Source organism: Camelina sativa, chromosome 20 (genome assembly GCF_030686135.1).
Source record: "Camelina sativa cultivar CO46 ecotype springtype chromosome 20, ASM3068613v1".
NCBI lineage: Eukaryota > Viridiplantae > Streptophyta > Magnoliopsida > Brassicales > Brassicaceae > Camelina > Camelina sativa.
Genome location: NC_141899.1, coordinates 6,904,605 through 6,922,801, shown reverse-complemented (window position 1 = coordinate 6,922,801; position 18,197 = coordinate 6,904,605). Strand labels below are relative to the sequence as shown.

The following is an 18,197-nucleotide window of genomic DNA, read 5'->3' as shown; positions in this document are numbered from 1 at the left end:
GTTCTATACTAGATAATGTATAAGTTAATTTTTAAAACTATGATTACAAATCTATAGTATATATGAGATAAACTAATAGTTTTAGTGTTGATTCTATAATCTAAACCCGCCATGCTAGGCGGATCAGACAACATATTCAAAGATTTTTAATCCGCAAAAACTCATCCTATGAAACCCGTGAAAGTAAAAATTATTTTTAAATACGTAATACAAAATAAAAATAAATCTGTGAGCAAGGAATATCTTTTATATTTTATTATTATTTTTTGAATAAGATATCAAATTGAATGGTAAATATGTTTGTTACCTTTTAAAATCATACCGTTAGTTTTTTAATGATATATTTTATATTTGATTTTGAAATTTATTTTAGGGGGAAATCAATGCGTTGAGATCAAAAATCTCGGCCACAGATCCTTCTCCAAGATCGAAAATCAATTTGTTTCTTGGTTAGACCGATTGTTTAGGAAATTTGTGTATGTAGAAAATATTTTTTTTGTAAAATTGGATACTTAATATTAATTAAATCAATTATAAAATTAATATTTAATGTTAAAGGGAGTGGTTCCATTTGTTTTGGAAATTTATTTATGATGGGAAATCTTGTTTTCAAAAATAGAAACTTAATATTAATTAATCAAATGAAAAATAAATTAATAATTAATGATAATGGCAGTTTTGTAAATATGTGGCAACTTCAAGATATATATATATATATATATACTAGCATTTGACCCGCGCGTACGCAAGAGTTACATGAGGGTGTTTTTTTGGTTGTTTTGTTAATTTGTTTTTTGGTTATATATTTTTTCTCTTTCTGTCTGGTTATGTTGTTTGTATGTTTTTCTTTGCTCTTTTGTTGGTTTATTTTTTTCCTGTATGTTTTTTCAGCGAGTATAATGTAGTCAATTTTTCTATTTTTAATAAATTTAAATCATCATGATCTTTTTTTGTTTTCAAAAAATATAGAATTAGAAGTTAAGTTTGTACAGTAATAGTTGTTGTCTCGCTTTAACCGTTAGTTGTGCTTATTTAAAATTATTTGTCATTTTGTCGTTGGATTGTTATTTGGTTTTATTATATGTTGTTATAGGTAATCTTTTAATTATTTTATTATCTAATTAGTAACCTGTGCGAGTAGTTTTTTTGTCAATGCTTTTGTGTTTGTAGTGATTATTAGTTAGTGGTTTTTGATTAAAAATGTTAAAAAATCTCAATTACTTACAATTTTGTTTTCATTGTTTTTTTTTTCTGTTTCTGCCAATGGGCCTTATTTCTGTAAGCCTTAAAAGTGTGTTGGTCCATTGGGTCTTTAGTGGTATGTCATTGAGGTTGGAATGGCTTTGTTCCCTTTGAAAATATGATGTCTTGTGATAGCAGAGAAGTCATATCCTCTGTAAGTGTTTGTCTTTTTTTCGTTTGAGTTGTTTTTTCTTTTGAATTTTAAGTAGTCCTGTTTTTCGAAGCCGACAATTTTTATGATCTAGGTGTCCCTGAAACTAAAGACCTTTTTGCATATGTCTATCTCCTGGTGGTCGTAATATTTTTATACCTGTTTTTGAGATTGTTTGTGTGAAGTTTCTTTAATATATGTTATGTTGATCTTTTATGTTCTGTTTTTGTTGTCATGGTAAGTGGTGGACTTTTTTTTTTCCCCCAATCGTTTGTATTTTTGCTATACTTTCAGTTATGTTCTCTCGTTTAAATTCTTTTGAAGGTGTAGGTAATGTTTATAAAGGAGGAAAACAAATACTTTTATTTTGAAATTTGGAAATTTTTAGAGGATGATAATATTGGTGAACCTTACTGTTTTTCCTTAAGCTAAAAGATTAATTTCAAAGATATACAAGTATTCTGGGATGAAAGAATAAAGAAGGGGAGGGACGCTTCAGGTGGCACACGGACAGACGGCAGAGTGGAGCTTTGTGGAGAAGGGTTTTATTTTTACAGCATATAAAACATGTATTACTAATGGATTAGGCTTTAAAAGAAATATGAAACTGGGCTTTTAAAGAAATATGAAACAAACAAATAGGAATTACAGTTACTTAGTGGATTATGTCAAAAAATTGAGCTTATTAAATTAAGGGAGTGGCTGGCGTGACAGCACCAGAAATGAGGAAAGGTAACTTTATATATATAGATACATGATAATCACAGTGAAGGAAAAAAGAATATGTCATACAGTGAAGCAAAAATATATCTGCCTTGGTAAACTTCGTTCAGCTCTTCAACCTCACTGATAAGCAGAGTCTTGAAGATTTACCAAACTCATCTTCAAATCTTCTATTGCTCTCTCTCTTTGGTAAGAGAAGAACTTCTGTGACTGCCACAATGGTAAAAAAAAAACAGAGAAAATATTCAAACGGGGTTCACAAGATTCTCCCATTTTATAATAGAAGAAATGAAAATTCTATCATTCATTTCACTTACGCCGAGTCGCTGCATCGCAACAGATCTTTGTAAAGCTTTTCGTTTCGTCAAAAGATTCTGCGCCATCAGTTTTGAGGAAGGACGTTTGTAGTTCTTGCCACGGTATATGAGTATCGCGTGTCCTTCTTTAAGTTTTTCAACTGAGATAAGTACTCCATTGCTCTCTGCTTCAAGGGCTTTCGCTGTGTAAACAACTCTCGAGAATATCTTCTGCATCGTGATCACTTTCGCAACCTCCCTGTGCTTCCAATGCTGATGCAGACCTTCCATTACACCATGAAATATTCCTCTTCTACCTACAAATGAAACAAATACCAACTTGAAATTTGTGTAAATCAAATCTCATAACCATTGGACAAGGATTCAGAAGAAGCCAAGAATGGAACCAGTGGCTCCTACCGAGAACCAAGCTGCTGTTCATCTTCAGCCCTACTCTTCTCAAGCATTCTCTTTCTTCGTTAGTGAATAGTTCGATGTCATCCTCTCGCTCAGATGGTTTCCATAACGAATTCAGTCTGAACAACTCCATTGTTGCTTTCTCTATCTTTGATTTTAACTGCAAAAAGCAGGAGCAACCCATGGAACTTCTATTAACAAATAGGTGAAATTTAGAATGATGCAACTTTTTTGGAAGCTAAAAAGGCTTACAATGGAAAGCTTGTGTTCTTGGCTTTTGAGTTCCTTTTCTAGCCTTGCTTTCTCAGCCTCAGTCTCTAGGTTTCTCGTCTCCATTTCTCCAAATTTTCTTTGAAGTTCTTGAAACTCTAATAGAGTTCCAGTTTTGCTTGTTTCCTCCAACTGCTTACCATTTGTTACCACCTCCACGATTTCTATCTCACTCTCGCGTTTAGTTTCTTCAAAATGTTGGTACCTTCTGAGTAATCTCTCTCTGTCATCAACCAAATCCGCAACTTCTCCAGTGAGGAAGTCTTTGCCTCTGAAAAGTATTATCAAGTATCTATTTCGTAGTATCAAAACTCCTCCAGTGAGATGCTGAAATAGATCCAAAAATATTTGCATCAGCCACAATGATATGGAATATATTCAGAAAATGTCCCGAAGGAAGAAAGAAAGATTACCTTCAATTTATCTGCCATTTCCTCATTGTTTGTATTGAGGGCTCCCCATTTGATTGCAATCTTTGCAATAATACTTCTCTCCCATAGTTTCACAATAGCGGAAGCTAATCCTTGAAGCCCGTGGTTCCTCCCTTCACAAGAAAAAAGACTGTTGAAAACTCGATGGAGAAAACCGTAACCAAACACAAAGAGAACAGCACTTCGTAAATACCAATGCAAAGAAAATGACAATAAGTAGTATACGCAAATGAAAAGAACAAAGACAGAGACTTCAAACATAAAATGTTGCAAATTCTGGCAAGTAAGAGATCCATTATGATCTTATCTCTTCCCAAATTTATTAATCTACTCAAGAATTGGTTATTTTGACCAACTTCCCTCATTCTTACATAATTTCTTCAGGAAACATATGAACAATTCTCCCTGAAGCTTAACTCTATTGAACACAAACAAAGCTAAGAAGAGAGCTAAAGCAGTGTGGACAAATTACCAAGGACGAAATGAAACGGTAAAGCTTGAGCAATGTTTCTCAAGTAGGTAAGCTCTTCATCGCTTAGCTTAGCTCTAGTGTTTGGTGGACAACGTCTATGTGGAGTTCTAAATCCATTAACCACTTCAGGAAGCAAGTCAGCATCAACAGGAAACGGTCTTCTCATCCACCAATCCATATATCGAGGCCCCAAACCATCCAATAACCTATCAGCTTCTCTCTCGTACAATGATGAGCTAATCTCATCCTGTCCTGAGTCAGTTTTCTCTGATGAAGAACTCTGTCCTCCTCGATAAACAACGAGAAACTCCTTCTTGCTTAACACAACCAAGCCTCCAGTCTTCATCTATTCTTCAAAACATGACAAAATCATTTCAGAGTCACATCAAACGATTTCAACTGATGAAAAATGAAGTAGAACCAACCAAACCTCTATGATCTCTTGAGCTCGCTCCATATTCCTACAAAGAGGAACATCAAATCTCACCATAGCAAGCTCATTCAACCTCCAAATCAATCTAATCTCATTCACAACAGTTTCAGTAACTCCTGCTTTTCTCACATTAACCCATTTTCTCATCTTCGAAGCTTCACCTCTCAGTCTATTCAACAACCCTTCCTCGAGGATAAGCTCAGCCGTAGTCGGAACTCTCTCCTTCTTCATCCTCCGCAATACAAACCTCTCTTCTTCTCTTTCCCATGGCATTCTCCCGCCACGTCTCTTCCCGGAGGTTTCCACCGCAATTCGACCTAAATACTCGAATTCGCTCAAATCATCCATCTGGGTATCTTCAACATCGCACCTTTCATCAAGCTTCTCGACGTAACGCACGATTCTCTTCATCGCTTTTTTTCCCCTGACACCACTCTCTCTACGATTCAACGCCTTGAACGTCTTCTCTTCAACTTTTCGTGGCTTGTTCCTCTTCTCAGTGTCGAGAACCTCATCGGGTCGAAGAAAGATAGGACCTTTCATCCATGGAGCAGTCGGAACCTTAATCGCAGCATCAGAGGAGAGTCCTCTGTTCTTCTCACTAAATTGATCAAATTGAGGGTTTTTAGCCGCATTCGAAGGGTTTTGATTAGGGTTTATGGATGAGTTAGTGATCAAAGATGGAAAAGCTCGCGCCGAGATGAACAGAGAAGTTTGCATTTGAGTTAAAGTCTCCAACTTTGCGGCTTTCGCCAAAGTTTTTAACACTCAAAGGAGACACCAATGGCTCACAAAGCGACAAAACTCCATAGATAAGATAAAATATTATTAATTAACTGATTAATGTAAACTTCTAAAATACTACTCTCTCCGTTAAAACATGTAAAAAATTTTTACTTTTAACAAGTTCAACCAATCAAAAACAATACTGCATAATATAAAATACTAAACTAATCTAAAATTAGCATGGAAACTTGAAAACATCATGTGAAACAAAAAAATTTCTCTAAAACATCTTATATTTTGAAACGGAAGGAGTACAAATTAGCACATTCTTTAGCTTAATACTCTCTATTTAGTATTTACTAATTGATAAGATAAAATATTATGGACAAACCCCCCAATAGATAAGATAAAATATTATTAATTAACTGATTAATATAAACTTCTAAAATACATTCTTTAGCTTAATACTCTCTATATAGTATTTACTAACTGAAAATTAAAAAAAAAAAGTTAACAATTATGGACCAAAACCAAGAACTAAAAAGGCGAAATTCTTAACAATGGTTCTAAAGTCTCGGCTGTGAATTTTCTCGCAAATAAAAAACACTTCGTAGTTGTAATGTTCTCTCCACCGCGGCCATGATAGACACACTCGTCGGTTAACCGGATCCGGTTAAGAAACTCATCGGTTATATCAGGCCAAATAAACCGACCAGGGTGTGGACCGACTTTCGACCAATCAACCCAAGTCAAGGTCCGGTTCGAGGACATCTCTCCATGCAACATGTGAACTAGAGTTGGGATATAATGCTCGTCCAGGTAACAAGGCGGTTTACAATGCTGATCGAATATTTTGTAGTAGAACGTGTCTGCGATGATATGGAGAGCAAGCTCTCGAGTTGTTTCGAACCATTGCGATCCTTTTCGCCAATGTGTGATGTTGATTTGCGGATACATATTACGGTTGTAACGTCCTCTACCTGATTTTCTTGGGTCGTCGAACGAGCCAATGAAGCTGAGATTTGTGCCGGTTAAGTAATCGTAGATGGTTGTGAAATTGTAGAGTGGGATGCAAGAATCGGATAAGAGGACAAATCTTTGGTTCGATTCGTCGAGAAGAGCGTTGCCTAATAGTCTTTTCTCTGCGTCTATCATTGATGATGTTCCCCAATACACTGGCTGTTTTGATTCACAAACCAACAACATCAATATCTTTTTTAAAAATAATATTTAAAACATATCAAAAAATTCAAGCCTTTTTGGTTAGTATTTTACGATTTTTTAATTCAGGTTTCTTTATGCATCGTACGTATAGTATAAAACATAAAAAGCTTCGATTCATACGACCTTTTTCTGTTTATATAATATCTAGAAATTTTCTATTGAGAAGCAATTTAAAACTATTCTCTCTATATATGAGAATAGTCTATGTTAGAATTTTCTTAACAAGATTAAGAAATGTATTTATGTTAGAATAATATATATCAAATGGGTTCATGCCTTCATGGACCATTATGCAAGGGTCGAATCAAGATTCATACACGTGCCACGTGAAAAACCAACCTGTCAAATCCAAGAGATAATATATCTATGGAGAAACTAGCTAGTGATATGATTCCTGAATTGGATGTATACTAATCATATGTAAAAGCAGGGTAACTAAATATGAATAGAGTAATTAAGAAAAAGAGAAAGAGGTAATTTAACTAAAATTAAAGGTGTTAAATTATCACCTGGCTTGGGATTCTTCTTGAATAGAAGACAGAAGTTTCTGGGAAAGAATCTTGAAAAGATGGATTAGTAGTATGGACATATATGGAATAAAACCCTTCATGTCCTTCAAAGAACTTCTCCCACAAGCCAGCCAATGGAAGTCTTCCACCTGTCATGAACATGAAAGCCACCTTCACCACCATCTTCCCATCATTATTATTATGTCTCCTCCCAAACCACGATGATGATGATGATAAGGATGATGGTGGTGATGATGATAATGACGCGACCTTGGTGAATAGTTCTTGATCACTCATGTTGTGTTGAAGTACTCGTAGTGGCAACTCTCCTATGATGTCCATCGTTGTTGTGGTGTGGTTGAATAGTAATGTAGACCATAAGGGTTGTCGTTGTGTCGTCGTGGTAGACATGTGTAAGGCTTTTAGTTGCAGACAAAGGAAGAGACCAACCGAGAAACCGACTACAAAGAAGAGCGAGCTTAAGAAATAACTACCCTTTTGTAAGAGAGTCGATCTCGAGGGTTTTGAGATCATTGGGTACTGTTCTTCTTCTTTCTTGCTCTTATGATCAATAATTCCCATTGTAGGGAGGGAGAGAAAGAAAGAAATTAAAGAGAGAGAGAGAGAGAGAGAGGTTGTTGTGATCGTTAAGGATTTTGCAACCAGCTGTAGTTATAAATGTGTTATTACAAGTTGTAAAGAAGAAAGAAAAAAACAAGGTATTTGGAGTGTATTGGACAACGTCAAAGGAGCTCTTGCAAGTTATATATAATAATAGGGGTAGACTTTGGAATGAAGACTTGACCTGCTGACTTTTTAGTTTTTTTACATTTGTTCTCAGGTCAATATATAAGTATGTTAAATACAAAACTTAGGTCTTAGATCTTAGGTCCTTTGACACGATTTGAAGAAATTTGAACTTGCCCATAGGACGGAGTAAGAGATTGCAATTCAAGTAAGGGTGATATGTCGTCAAAATAAGGTAAGGGGTGATGAATATGCATGTTAATGTAACGGAATTCAAGTAAGGGTGATATGTTGTCAAAATAAGCTAAGGGGTGATGTGTTGTTAAAAAAAATGTATATTTGAGTCTGACCAAATCATAATTTTACCGAATCAAAATTGTGAGAGGTGGATGTAACCTAATCTTTCGTGATCTATTAAATTATTAATCTGTGTTTGGGGTTCTAATTTTTCTCCTTTTGAAAGTCTAATTAAAACCGAACCAAAACAATTAGCAAAATAAATAACTCAAACTAAAAACTAAAGAGTCTTAGCTAGACTTTGTTAATTACTCCAAAGTAAAAGAATTTTTCATTAATACTTGGTTGAATCGAGTATTAAAATGTTGCAATACAAAGTTTGTAGAGAAGAGCGTGCAAAATGTTCGGTGCTGACCCACAAACCAAGGAACAAGAAGAGAGTTTCATGCCTAACTTTAGGTGCACTTAACGACGACACATATTGCCAGAACTTTCGTCTCTTTCTCTCTGAGCTCTCTCTTTTTGTTTGTTCTAGTTATAGAGAGTCAAATATGAATTTTTGATTACAAAAATCGGTTACTTAAGTCTTCGTGGTCATGATTGGCATACTAGATTAGTGGATTAAGAAAAGAATCTTAAGGGCTAATTACTTTGCTTAGTCAAGCCACAAAAGTAATTAAAGATCTAGCATTCTAGCTTGATAGTTTTTTTTACTTCTACTCAAAGCCTGTTAGACATAGACCATTTATTTTCGGCACCATCTATGATACAATAAATTTAAGACTAAGCAATTAATTACGAAAGAAATACAAAAATCTCTTAATGAAAGCTAGTTTTGGGTATAATTGATAATTGAAGAAAATGTTAGGTCAATTATGTATTAATTCAAAAACTTTCAGGTAGTTATTTAAACATGCGTATTCTTTGGGGGCTAATTTCAGTATTTTCTCTAAAATATTAAAGAAAATGTGAAAAAAGAAGGAAAAGAAGGATCCGGCGTCGTTTCCATCATTCTCAAAGAAAAAAAGCGATGAAGACCGACGACGGAGAAACCATGGCGACGACGAGGACAAGCGAAGAGATCGAAAGAGAAGCAGAGGAGAATCGAAAAGAAGCTTTATTAGCGTCAACGCAATCTCTCCAACCTAATTTCAATCGTTCCAACGTCACCCCGAAACAAATTTCGAAATTACAGGTCAGATTTTCAGATTCTTCGACTCGGGACTTAAATTTTTTTTTTCTTTTGGTAGTAATCATGAGATTGTAAAGATGATTACGTATATAAATCTCTTGATCTGATATCATCACTTAAGCCATATTTGGTTATGTTTTTGAGATTATTAGGAGCTACACAAGAGACGTATGCAAATAAAAGCCAGTACAAAGATTCATAAGAAACCACCTAAAGGTATATATATATATATACATACAGCTCTCTTTGTGAATTCGCAGTTCATATACAGTCAGACTAAAAGCTCTATGTTCTGAAATCAGCGAGCAAGAAATGTCAGAGTAAAGCAATCGAAGATGGCGAAAAAAGCTCTAAGCAATTGAAAGAATCAACTTCCTCTTCTACCTTAGAAGAACAGAATCACGATAAGACAGTAGTCACAGTAACAAAGAAGAAGCCACAAAAGCTGTTTTGGGGGTGAGTTTTTTTACTGAATTTTAAAATTTTCTTCAAGGTATTGAGAACACTGTGCTAATGCGATCCTTTTTGCTGTTTTGTATTGAAACAGGCTAGATACTAGGGAAAGGTGGGAAAGGAAAGCCAACATGTAGTTCGATGAATCGATTTCTCTCGTTATTGATAACTTAGTTCATTGTACAATTTTACTGAAGATTGAGAAGAGTGGTAGATTAAAAGAACGAACGACTCACAAGCTAAATGATGAAACAAAGTGGTTTTTCTTTTTTAGCTTAAAATTTAAACTCCAGAGGTAAGGGCAAGCTCTATTTCCTCGAGTGATCGTCCTTTAGTCTCAACGACGTTTCCTGCAATGTAGAGAACAGCAAGGAAGCAGACTCCGGCAAAACCCAAGTAGACACTGCTGATTCCAAATCTAGTCACTACGCTTAAGAAGTAGAGTCCAATCACAAAGTTTGATATCTGTTATAGAGAAAAGGGAAAGAAAAACAAACGTTAGAAACAGAGAGAAGAAACTCTATTTTGAATTATAGATATATATACCCAGTGCATGCCGAGAGAAAGAGCAACAGCTTTTGCTCTGATTCGGGATGCGAATATCTCTGGAAGTAGAAGAGCCGGTACCGGGCCAGCACCAAGTGAGAATGACAGCACATATCTGGTTAAACAATCGAGCATATAAGAGTTAGTCAAGTCCTATACACTGAGACTAGAAAGAAATGTTAAGAGGAGATTGACTTACAGAACAGTTCCAACAACGGCAAGGGTTCCAGAATATGCAGCAAGAGCCTTCCATGTGAAGGACAAGGAGAGCAACAGCATCGACAAAGCCTTTTTCAATACAAAAAATAACAAATCTAAGTTAGCCTTTCTATGGTAAGGCGGTCTGAGATTTTTTTAAAATATGGATGAGAATGATGATAAAACTTATACCATTCCACCAAAGCTTGTGAGTAGAAGACTTTTCCTTCCCATTTTGTCCATCAAAGATGAAGCAACAGCAGTGCCTGCAACCACATTTTCCCCGGTTATTTGTGTGGTTATGTTGGAATTCAATGGGAACACAGGAGAGAAAACAAACCAAAGACATTTGATGCTCCAACAAGAGCACTGGCTGCAACATCAGATTGGATTCCAGCGCTACGGAACACCGATGTAGAGTAGTACACAACTGCATTTATCCCAGCTAACTGTTGAAACAAGAAGAGAGCTGCACCTACGCTTACAACTACAACAAGAACAGACAAGGAGCTATGTAAATTAGACCATTGCGAAATGAGGTTTGAAAGGAAAATCTTGGCTTTGTGCAGCCAGCTTTTATTATCTGCAAAACAGTGTATATTCACCCAGTCTTACAATAATACCTTTAAAGTAGCGGCTGCTGAATAGATCAAACCATCCAGCTTCTGGCTCAGAACCACCTTGGCCAGAGGTTGATAAGTCACGCACTAGTTCAACCACTCTTTCTTTACCATAGAGAGTTTTGATCGCCTTTTCAGCTTCAGAGATTTTTCCTTGCTGCAAAATTGATTTCCTCGACTTGTCAAAAAATTGATCTCGGATAAGTTGTGTGAGTTATGTTCCTGGAGAGTACCTGAACGAGCCACCTTGGGCTTTCTGGCGAGAAAGTCATTCCAATGGCTAGTAGAACGGAAGGGATAAATGCAACACCAAACATCGTCCTCCACCTAGAAAACCAAGAGATTGAAACTTATATAAACACAATACTGAACCAAGTAAAGAAAATATTGCTAGATGAATAAAGGAGTTCACATACCAAAGAGGGTTTGCTGCAAGGGGTAATCCAGCTATCAAGGCTGCAAGTATTCCTATACATATGAACAACTGGTTCACAGATCCAAGAGCTCCGCGGATTTCCGTTGGTGATATCTGACACCCATCGGCACACGCTTCAGCAACATAACATATAAAAAACAGAACTAATATCTAAGTTAAGGGTGCAAACAGTAGTAAAACAACCTCAGATATGTAAAGTGGTACAATGGCTGAAGAGATTCCGATTCCAATTCCTGCGAGCAGACGTCCCACAATCATAGTCTGCACACTCTGAGCTGTTGCACTAATGAAATCAAAAGAGAGCAACCCAAAATGCGTTAAAAAAAAAACATCACTTAACTTGCCACCAATAATAGGTCCAATAACTTGGTGCTTGAAAAAAATACCATAAGAAAGCTCCAACGGCAAGAGGGATAGCATCCAACTGAAACGTTCTTGTTCGTCCAAATTTGTCAGCTAATGAACCTCCAGTGAATGAACCTACTGTTGCACCAGCAAGCAGCGCACTAACAATCCATCCTGCTCAGAAGAAAAAAAAAAAAAAAAAAAGAGAATACAAATTATTAACTTGGCTACTAATCAAAACATGAACCAAAGTGCTGTCAAGCCACAATTCAGTTATACAAACAGGAGGAGTAAGAGAAGCCTGATCATATAAACTTGCCTTGCAAAACAGTGTTTTCGGCGATCCCAAGATCCTTAGCAAGGTATTCAAGAGCACCATTAACTACCCTGATTCAGTCCAATGAAACATCATAATCATCATCTATATCTAGCAACATCCATGATCACACCTAGTTATAGAAACAAAATGATTCAAGTGTAGTAGTTTAAAGTCATAAATACCCAAGATGATAACCAAACAGTATAGCACCAAGACAAGCAACACCAACAAAGGGCAAAACAGAACCACCAGAGCTTTTCCCTTCAGATCTCAGAGGTACAGCTTCTTCTGCATCTCCACCTAAAATAATAAGAAGATTGTTCCCAAAACAATACATTATTAGAATCTTCAAATTATTATAGTAAGCAAATCACATTATAATAGAAGAGAATGCGAAAGACGAACCAGAGGAGGAGGAGGAGGAGGAAGCTTGAGCTCTGACAGATCGAGGTTTGACCGAAGATAAACTCATACCGCTTTGGATCCCGTTTTCAGCACGTGCAAGCTTTGCTCCCATGGCTTTTAGACCAGAGCAATAGAGAGGTCCGGTTGGGATAGTCTTACCGAGGAAGCGAATTCCGGTGGTAGAAGACGCCGATCTGTTGAGGTTAGAAGAAGAAGAAGAAGAGAAGGTGGTCCGTCTCTGAAACGCAAACGCGGCGTTTCCTTTAACAACCGCATACGTAGACGATTGCATTTTTCCTCTCTGACTTTTTTTTTTTTGTTTTATAAACGAAACGTAACTGCGAGAGAGATGATGACAAACAGAGAGAGAGAAAAAAAAAAAGATTAGTCAAAAAGAATAGAGAAAATATCGCATTTAATCTAACAAACAAACACGAAATTGAGAAATCGATTGCATTGAGAAAAACTGCAACTCTCGATCGCGACTGACTAAAAAAACATGCGAAACTTCAGATTTGGACTAATAAGAGAAGCGACTTAGGAGTTGTAGTGAGAAATTTACCGGAGAAGAAGCTTCGGAGACTCCGCGATTACAGAAGTGAGTAGTGAGTGCTGCTGCTCTATATTACCAGAGAGAGAGAGAGATTATAAGTGTGACTGCAGGAGAAGAAAACTCTCTGTAGGTGGGGAGCTTATTGTCGTTTTAAACGCCAAAAAAAAAAACAATAAAGCAATTTTGTTTGCTTATAAAGTTTTTTTGGAAGTTTGTGTAAATAATTCATATTTATCCAAAACCTCAAGGAAACTGAAGAAGTTTATTTTCATTGCTTATATAGAAATTATAGATTACGAATATAAAGCCATTTCAATTTCTGGATTTGGTAATATACTTTTTAAAAAAATTGAGTTATATATAAATATCTAACTCTAATAATTGATATTTATAATATCTTTTACAAAAGTTACTCATCTGGAGAATTTAATTTAATATCCGTGTGTGTATATATATATATATATATGTAGGAGATATGATTGGTGCAAAAAAGTATATTAACAGAAAATAAAGGTTAAAAAAAATAAAAATAAAAAAGGGTAAAAATGCTAAAAAGGATGAGAGCCGCAAGATTGGCGAGTTTTGGCCACGGTAGATTTTCTGGATTAGATTTTGGATGACGTAGCCGAGCGTCACGTTGTTATTATATAGAAGAATACTCACGTGCCGTCTTATCAATGACGTAGACAATCCCCATTTTATAACACAAACAACTTATGCGAGTATAAGTTAGTTAAGCCCATCATTTGGTTTGGGCTACAATGAAAAGCCCATTAATCCAAAATGTGACTAAAATTTTCTAACATCTTCTTCGTCTCTCACAGAAAGAAAGAAGTCACTCTGTTCATCCTTCTTCTATCTCGTTCGCAACGCAAAAGAAAAATCTCTAGAAATTTTCGAAATCTCCAGAAGAAAGAGGTAAAGCGATTTCCTTTCTCACTTATTCTTCGTCTTCAAGAGATGTTATTATAACATAATCAATCTACTGCACAAACACATATTTTTGGTTCAGTCCTTGTAGCTCTCATTACTATTCTGCTGAGTCTTCTGTTCGATTACACTTACTTTTTCTTTTATCTGCGTTACCTCCTCTGTTAATGGGTTTCAATTAGTTTCTTGTCATTTCACTTTCAGTAGTTCGTTCACTCCAAAGGTTTAAACTTTGGGATATCTATTGATGATTTTTGGTAGCTTAAAAGGAGTAAGAAATATGGTAACAGAATTGATTTTTCATTTCTTTGAATCAACAGTTCGATGATCTGCTCTACGTATACACCAAGGATTTACCATTTTCACGCCGTAAGGCCTGTCTTCCAGAAACCGAGGTTTCGGGTTTGTTCATCTACTTCTAGTGAGAATGACAGATTCAAAATAGAGTACACTCCCTGGCTTATCGTAGGGTTGGGAAATCCAGGAAACAAGTATCACGGAACAAGACACAATGTAATGTTGTAGTAGTTTAAGTGATTGTGAAGGTGTTGAGTTTTGATCTCTAAAGTGCTGCGAGTTTGTCTTGTTTTCAGGTTGGTTTCGAGATGATAGATGTTTTGGCTAGAAAAGAAGGCGTTTTAATGAACACTATACAGTCTAAAGCTCTAATCGGAATAGGTTCTACTTCTCTTGCTTTTTCGGTTCTCTGGTTTGAATCATAATAAAAAAACTGATGAATTTTTGCTTCTATGTATGATGATCAGCACAGGTGCTATCGAAGAGGTGCCTATCTTGTTGGCCAAACCTCAGACTTACATGAACTTCAGCGGTGAATCGGTTTGTATTCTCTTCTGATCAATCTAACTTATCGTATTGCCAACTTTGCAAAGATCAGCTATTCTGAAACAACTGTTCTGTTCTCGTCGTTTAAAGGTTGGATCTTTAGCTTCACACTATCGAGTACCATTGCGTCACATTTTACTGGTAAACTTACCCACTTTAGCATCCTTAGAAATCAGGACAAGGTTTAGGAATCATGAACCTTTTTGTTGAATCTCGATGTGGGTTTCTCCCTCCTAGATTTACGATGAGATGGCTTTACCAAATGGGGTTTTGAGACTTCAACCGAAAGGAGGTCAAGGCTATCACAACGGGTATTACTTGTGCCTCTTGAACCTTTAAGTGTGTTCTCTGATTGATCTATCAACTGATGTTACCTTTTATATTTGTTGCAGAGTCAAGAGTGTAATGGGGAATTTGGATGGTCGTCGAAACTTTCCTCGTCTAAGCATAGGTATGCTTTTGGTTTGGTTCGGTTTATATCCAAGACTACCCTTTCTTCCTCTCTCAACTCTCAAGCTTTTTGTTTTGTCAATCTTTGTCAGGCATTGGTAAACCACCAGGAAACATGGATATGAAAGCATTTCTTCTTCAGAAGTTTAGTCCATGGGAACGGAAACAGATCGATGAAGCACTAGAACAAGGAAGTGAAGCAGTGAAGACTCTTGTGCTCAGTGGATTCAGTCAAGGAATCTCAAGATTTAATCTTGTGCAAAAATATAAATTCCACAAAGTATAATATGAGATAACAATGCAAATTAACAGATGAAGTTTGTGTGCTTTGATTTGCTAAAAGCTACAAAAAATCTTGAGATTCCTTGACTGGTTTAGCATTTTCATTTTGTGGTAAAACAGTAAGCAAAAAGTATCTCTCTTGGTCAGTATGAACTTATTCCAGTTACCAGGTCTATTACTTTATTACAGATGAGATTGATTGACAGATCAGATTTCAGGTTGTAGGGAACTAGTGGTATGAATTATATATCATAATTATGTGAATGAAAAATAGCGAACTGATGCGAGTGCGATTTGCCATGATCAGAATTTGAGGATTGTCGACTAAGTATATTTGCTGTAGAAATTTTAGACTAATCTGAAATTTCAAAAAAGTTTTCAAAATTGAAAAGCACAAAAGAGTAGTCTTGGTAAAATAGAACATTAAAGATTGTGAATAAGGAACTGAATCAGAGAGTTTCCTTCACCCTAAGTACCACAAAACATAATCAAAAGCTCTCTTTCTCTACCCTGATGATTTCATGATCACCATCATCCTTCAAGCTTCAACGGGGTACTCAAACACGACATCTTTGCCGGTAAGTTTACAGTACACACCAACCATAGTCTCGAGCTTGTACTCTGTGTCGTTCTTTTGCTTGGCATCCAAAAACACCTGTGACATAGTATTCAAAACAGAAGGTAAATATGAGCTTAAATTCATAAAGAGGAAGATCTGAGTTTATTCTCATAGATGATGATATGATACCTTCATGATCTTGGAACCATCAAGACGGTAACGAGTACGCTTTCCAACAATCTCAGCGGGGAAAGCAACATCTTCGAGCATTGCTTCATGAACAGAGGTAAGAGTCCTGTTACGTGGCCTCTGAACAGCAGCACCCTTCTTGGGAGGACGCATGATCCTTCTTGTGGTAACAAAGATCACATCCTGTGAAAATTAAACGAAACAATGGCAGAGTGTTTAAGAGAGATTGTCGTAAGATTTAACTAAACAACTACAAAAGAAATGGAACTTCATAAACTTACCTTTCCACTGAACTTCTTCTCAAGCTCCCTAACAAGGCGAGGATGAATCTTGCGGAAAGCTTTCCTCAATCTGAATGGGACGTAAATCACAACAGCTTTGCGGTTTCCAGAGATGTCCATGTTCCTGCAATGAGAATTGAGGAATCAAATTATGTATAAAAGAAGAATGCAACCATGAAATGAGAAGGGGAGACACTAAATAGAACATACACAGCTTGGTTAATGTAGAGATCTTTCAACTCGGATTTCAACTCCTGGTTGGTGTTCTCCAAATCAAACAAAGCCTAAGAGAAGATAAAAGTCTGTTAACATTGAATAATTCCACAAAGGAGGACAAAATTACAGACAAAGACATTAAATGGTATATAGTTACCTGAGCAACTTGCTCCTCGCATTCTGTTGGTTCAGCATTCTTATCCTTCTTGATCTTGTTCTGAGCGGAGAACATCTTCACAGATCTTGAATTGCAAAGAAAGATAAGAAAAGGTCAGACTTTAGGCACAAGGAGCTTACTACTAACACAACAGGTGACCTTCTAATGTAAGCTCAAGCAACCAGATACGAATCATTTCTATAAAATTCCGGAAAACACAGTTTAATAGTTTCAACCAAAGTTTCAGGCTTCCAATAACAAGAGCGCAATCTCTCAGTCATACAAACAAAATTGTTCTATTCAATCATAGAAGTCTGGAGCAAAAGACAATGCTTGATGAACTACAGAGACTTATTCTTAACAACAATAAGGCAATGAATCAGAAGACAAATCACAAAAGCTGAAATTTTTTTTTTTTCAAACCATTTAACAAAGCTCTTAGATTTTAGTAGAAAACATCAGCATTGCCTCTAAAGAGAAGAAAACTCAATCATAACAACAACGGTGGAGCAAGAGAAGGAAGTGAAAGAGAAAACCCTTTAGAGACTTACCGATCAGCAAAAGCACGGAGGCGAAATCTCAAGGAACGAAGAAAAAACCCTTTGTGGAATGTCAAAAATGCTGCGGCTTTTCTCCTTCGCAGCTCAGTTTCTTTCGTTAAAATCAGGTTTTATTGTTCGATGATTAGGGTTTCCAAGGTATCGACCCAATATGGGCTTTTAAGAAAAAAAGTTTTTAAAGCCCATTTATTAACAAACTTGTTTCTTTCCCCTAAAAGCCCAAACTTGTTATCCTCTCAAATTCTTTTGTTCTTTTTTCCTCTCAGATTCTTTGTTTGGAAGAAATGCCTAATGCAACAGTACATATAGAACTAAGATTCACTAATACATATATAAGCTTTCTTGGCCAATACTTGTACAATTAGTGGGTGATAACTGATAACATATTTGCTTCCCCTAACATGTACAGAGAGAACAAGTTTATGGTTTTATACAACTCTCATCGTCGTTTCATAATTTGAGATTTGATTGCTAGAAAAGAACCCAAACTTTACCCCAAGTGATGACACAAAATCAATTTGCAAACTTATGCAAAGGAAGGTTAATTTCTTTGACTCGGATTTACATGCTAGTTGTGGACAAAATTGCAAAGTTCAAACTATTTTGAGCACCCCTTGTCCCCTTGAAAGGGACAATCCTGTAAATTTGATTGCAAATAATGATCATTTTATTGCTAATTCGTTGGAAACAAATGGATTCTACCTACAGTAAAACGAAACAAATGTTCATTATTAATATCAGGAAGTTCCTTGATTGTTTTTATAGGAAACGGCAAGAATTTGTTC

At 36.1% G+C, this 18,197-nt stretch overlaps 5 protein-coding genes and 1 pseudogene across 8 annotated transcripts; 2 read left to right on the top strand and 4 right to left on the bottom strand.

Moving 5' to 3' along the window:
- Positions 1-2,056: 2,056 nt before the first annotated feature.
- Positions 2,057-5,184, bottom strand: LOC104769877 (chloroplastic group IIA intron splicing facilitator CRS1, chloroplastic). Of its 2 annotated transcripts, none has more exons than XM_087506080.1 (7): positions 4,433-5,184; positions 4,003-4,353; positions 3,513-3,643; positions 3,082-3,426; positions 2,833-2,989; positions 2,434-2,729; positions 2,057-2,326 (listed from the first exon to the last, which is right to left on the bottom strand). In XM_087506080.1, exons 2-7 carry the CDS (start codon positions 4,346-4,348, stop codon positions 2,237-2,239), a joined length of 1,365 nt encoding a protein of 454 aa, XP_087362206.1. In that variant the 5' UTR covers positions 4,349-4,353; positions 4,433-5,184; the 3' UTR covers positions 2,057-2,236. The 2 variants fall into 2 exon arrangements, with proteins under 2 accessions (XP_087362206.1, XP_010492498.2); XM_010494196.3 differs by having other exon boundaries at positions 4,003-4,348.
- A 375-nt stretch (positions 5,185-5,559) lies between these two features.
- Positions 5,560-7,618, bottom strand: LOC104769876 (glycosyltransferase BC10-like; annotated as a pseudogene). Its single transcript, XR_015593667.1, has 2 exons — positions 6,895-7,618; positions 5,560-6,340 (listed from the first exon to the last, which is right to left on the bottom strand). The product of XR_015593667.1 is annotated as a glycosyltransferase BC10-like (transcript).
- A 1,199-nt stretch (positions 7,619-8,817) lies between these two features.
- Positions 8,818-9,804, top strand: LOC104769874 (uncharacterized). The gene is made up of 4 exons (XM_010494193.3): positions 8,818-9,073; positions 9,223-9,286; positions 9,373-9,526; positions 9,618-9,804. The coding sequence occupies exons 1-4, from the start codon at positions 8,909-8,911 to the stop codon at positions 9,658-9,660; spliced, it is 426 nt and encodes a 141-aa protein (XP_010492495.1). The 5' UTR covers positions 8,818-8,908; the 3' UTR covers positions 9,661-9,804.
- LOC104769875 (plastidic glucose transporter 4) lies at positions 9,661-13,616 on the bottom strand. The gene is made up of 14 exons (XM_087504824.1): positions 12,955-13,616; positions 12,393-12,730; positions 12,170-12,287; positions 11,988-12,055; positions 11,710-11,842; positions 11,507-11,606; positions 11,304-11,416; positions 11,121-11,214; positions 10,891-11,044; positions 10,608-10,754; positions 10,460-10,533; positions 10,269-10,357; positions 10,070-10,184; positions 9,661-9,988 (listed from the first exon to the last, which is right to left on the bottom strand). Exons 2-14 carry the CDS (start codon positions 12,682-12,684, stop codon positions 9,806-9,808), a joined length of 1,680 nt encoding a protein of 559 aa, XP_087360950.1. The 5' UTR covers positions 12,685-12,730; positions 12,955-13,616; the 3' UTR covers positions 9,661-9,805.
- Positions 13,617-13,703: 87 nt separating this feature from the next.
- On the top strand, positions 13,704-15,599 carry LOC104769873 (chloroplastic group IIB intron splicing facilitator CRS2-B, chloroplastic). 2 transcript variants are annotated; one of them, XM_010494192.2, is made up of 8 exons: positions 13,704-13,863; positions 14,196-14,388; positions 14,469-14,553; positions 14,645-14,712; positions 14,809-14,859; positions 14,956-15,029; positions 15,111-15,169; positions 15,261-15,599. In XM_010494192.2, exons 2-8 carry the CDS (start codon positions 14,200-14,202, stop codon positions 15,452-15,454), a joined length of 720 nt encoding a protein of 239 aa, XP_010492494.1. In that variant the 5' UTR covers positions 13,704-13,863; positions 14,196-14,199; the 3' UTR covers positions 15,455-15,599. The 2 variants fall into 2 exon arrangements, with proteins under 2 accessions (XP_010492494.1, XP_087361778.1); XM_087505652.1 differs by having other exon boundaries at positions 14,640-14,712.
- Positions 15,600-15,814: 215 nt separating this feature from the next.
- LOC104769872 (small ribosomal subunit protein eS7x) lies at positions 15,815-17,547 on the bottom strand. The gene is made up of 6 exons (XM_010494190.2): positions 17,404-17,547; positions 16,853-16,937; positions 16,690-16,763; positions 16,480-16,603; positions 16,199-16,381; positions 15,815-16,105 (listed from the first exon to the last, which is right to left on the bottom strand). The coding sequence occupies exons 2-6, from the start codon at positions 16,925-16,927 to the stop codon at positions 15,989-15,991; spliced, it is 573 nt and encodes a 190-aa protein (XP_010492492.2). The 5' UTR covers positions 16,928-16,937; positions 17,404-17,547; the 3' UTR covers positions 15,815-15,988.
- Positions 17,548-18,197: the final 650 nt, after the last annotated feature.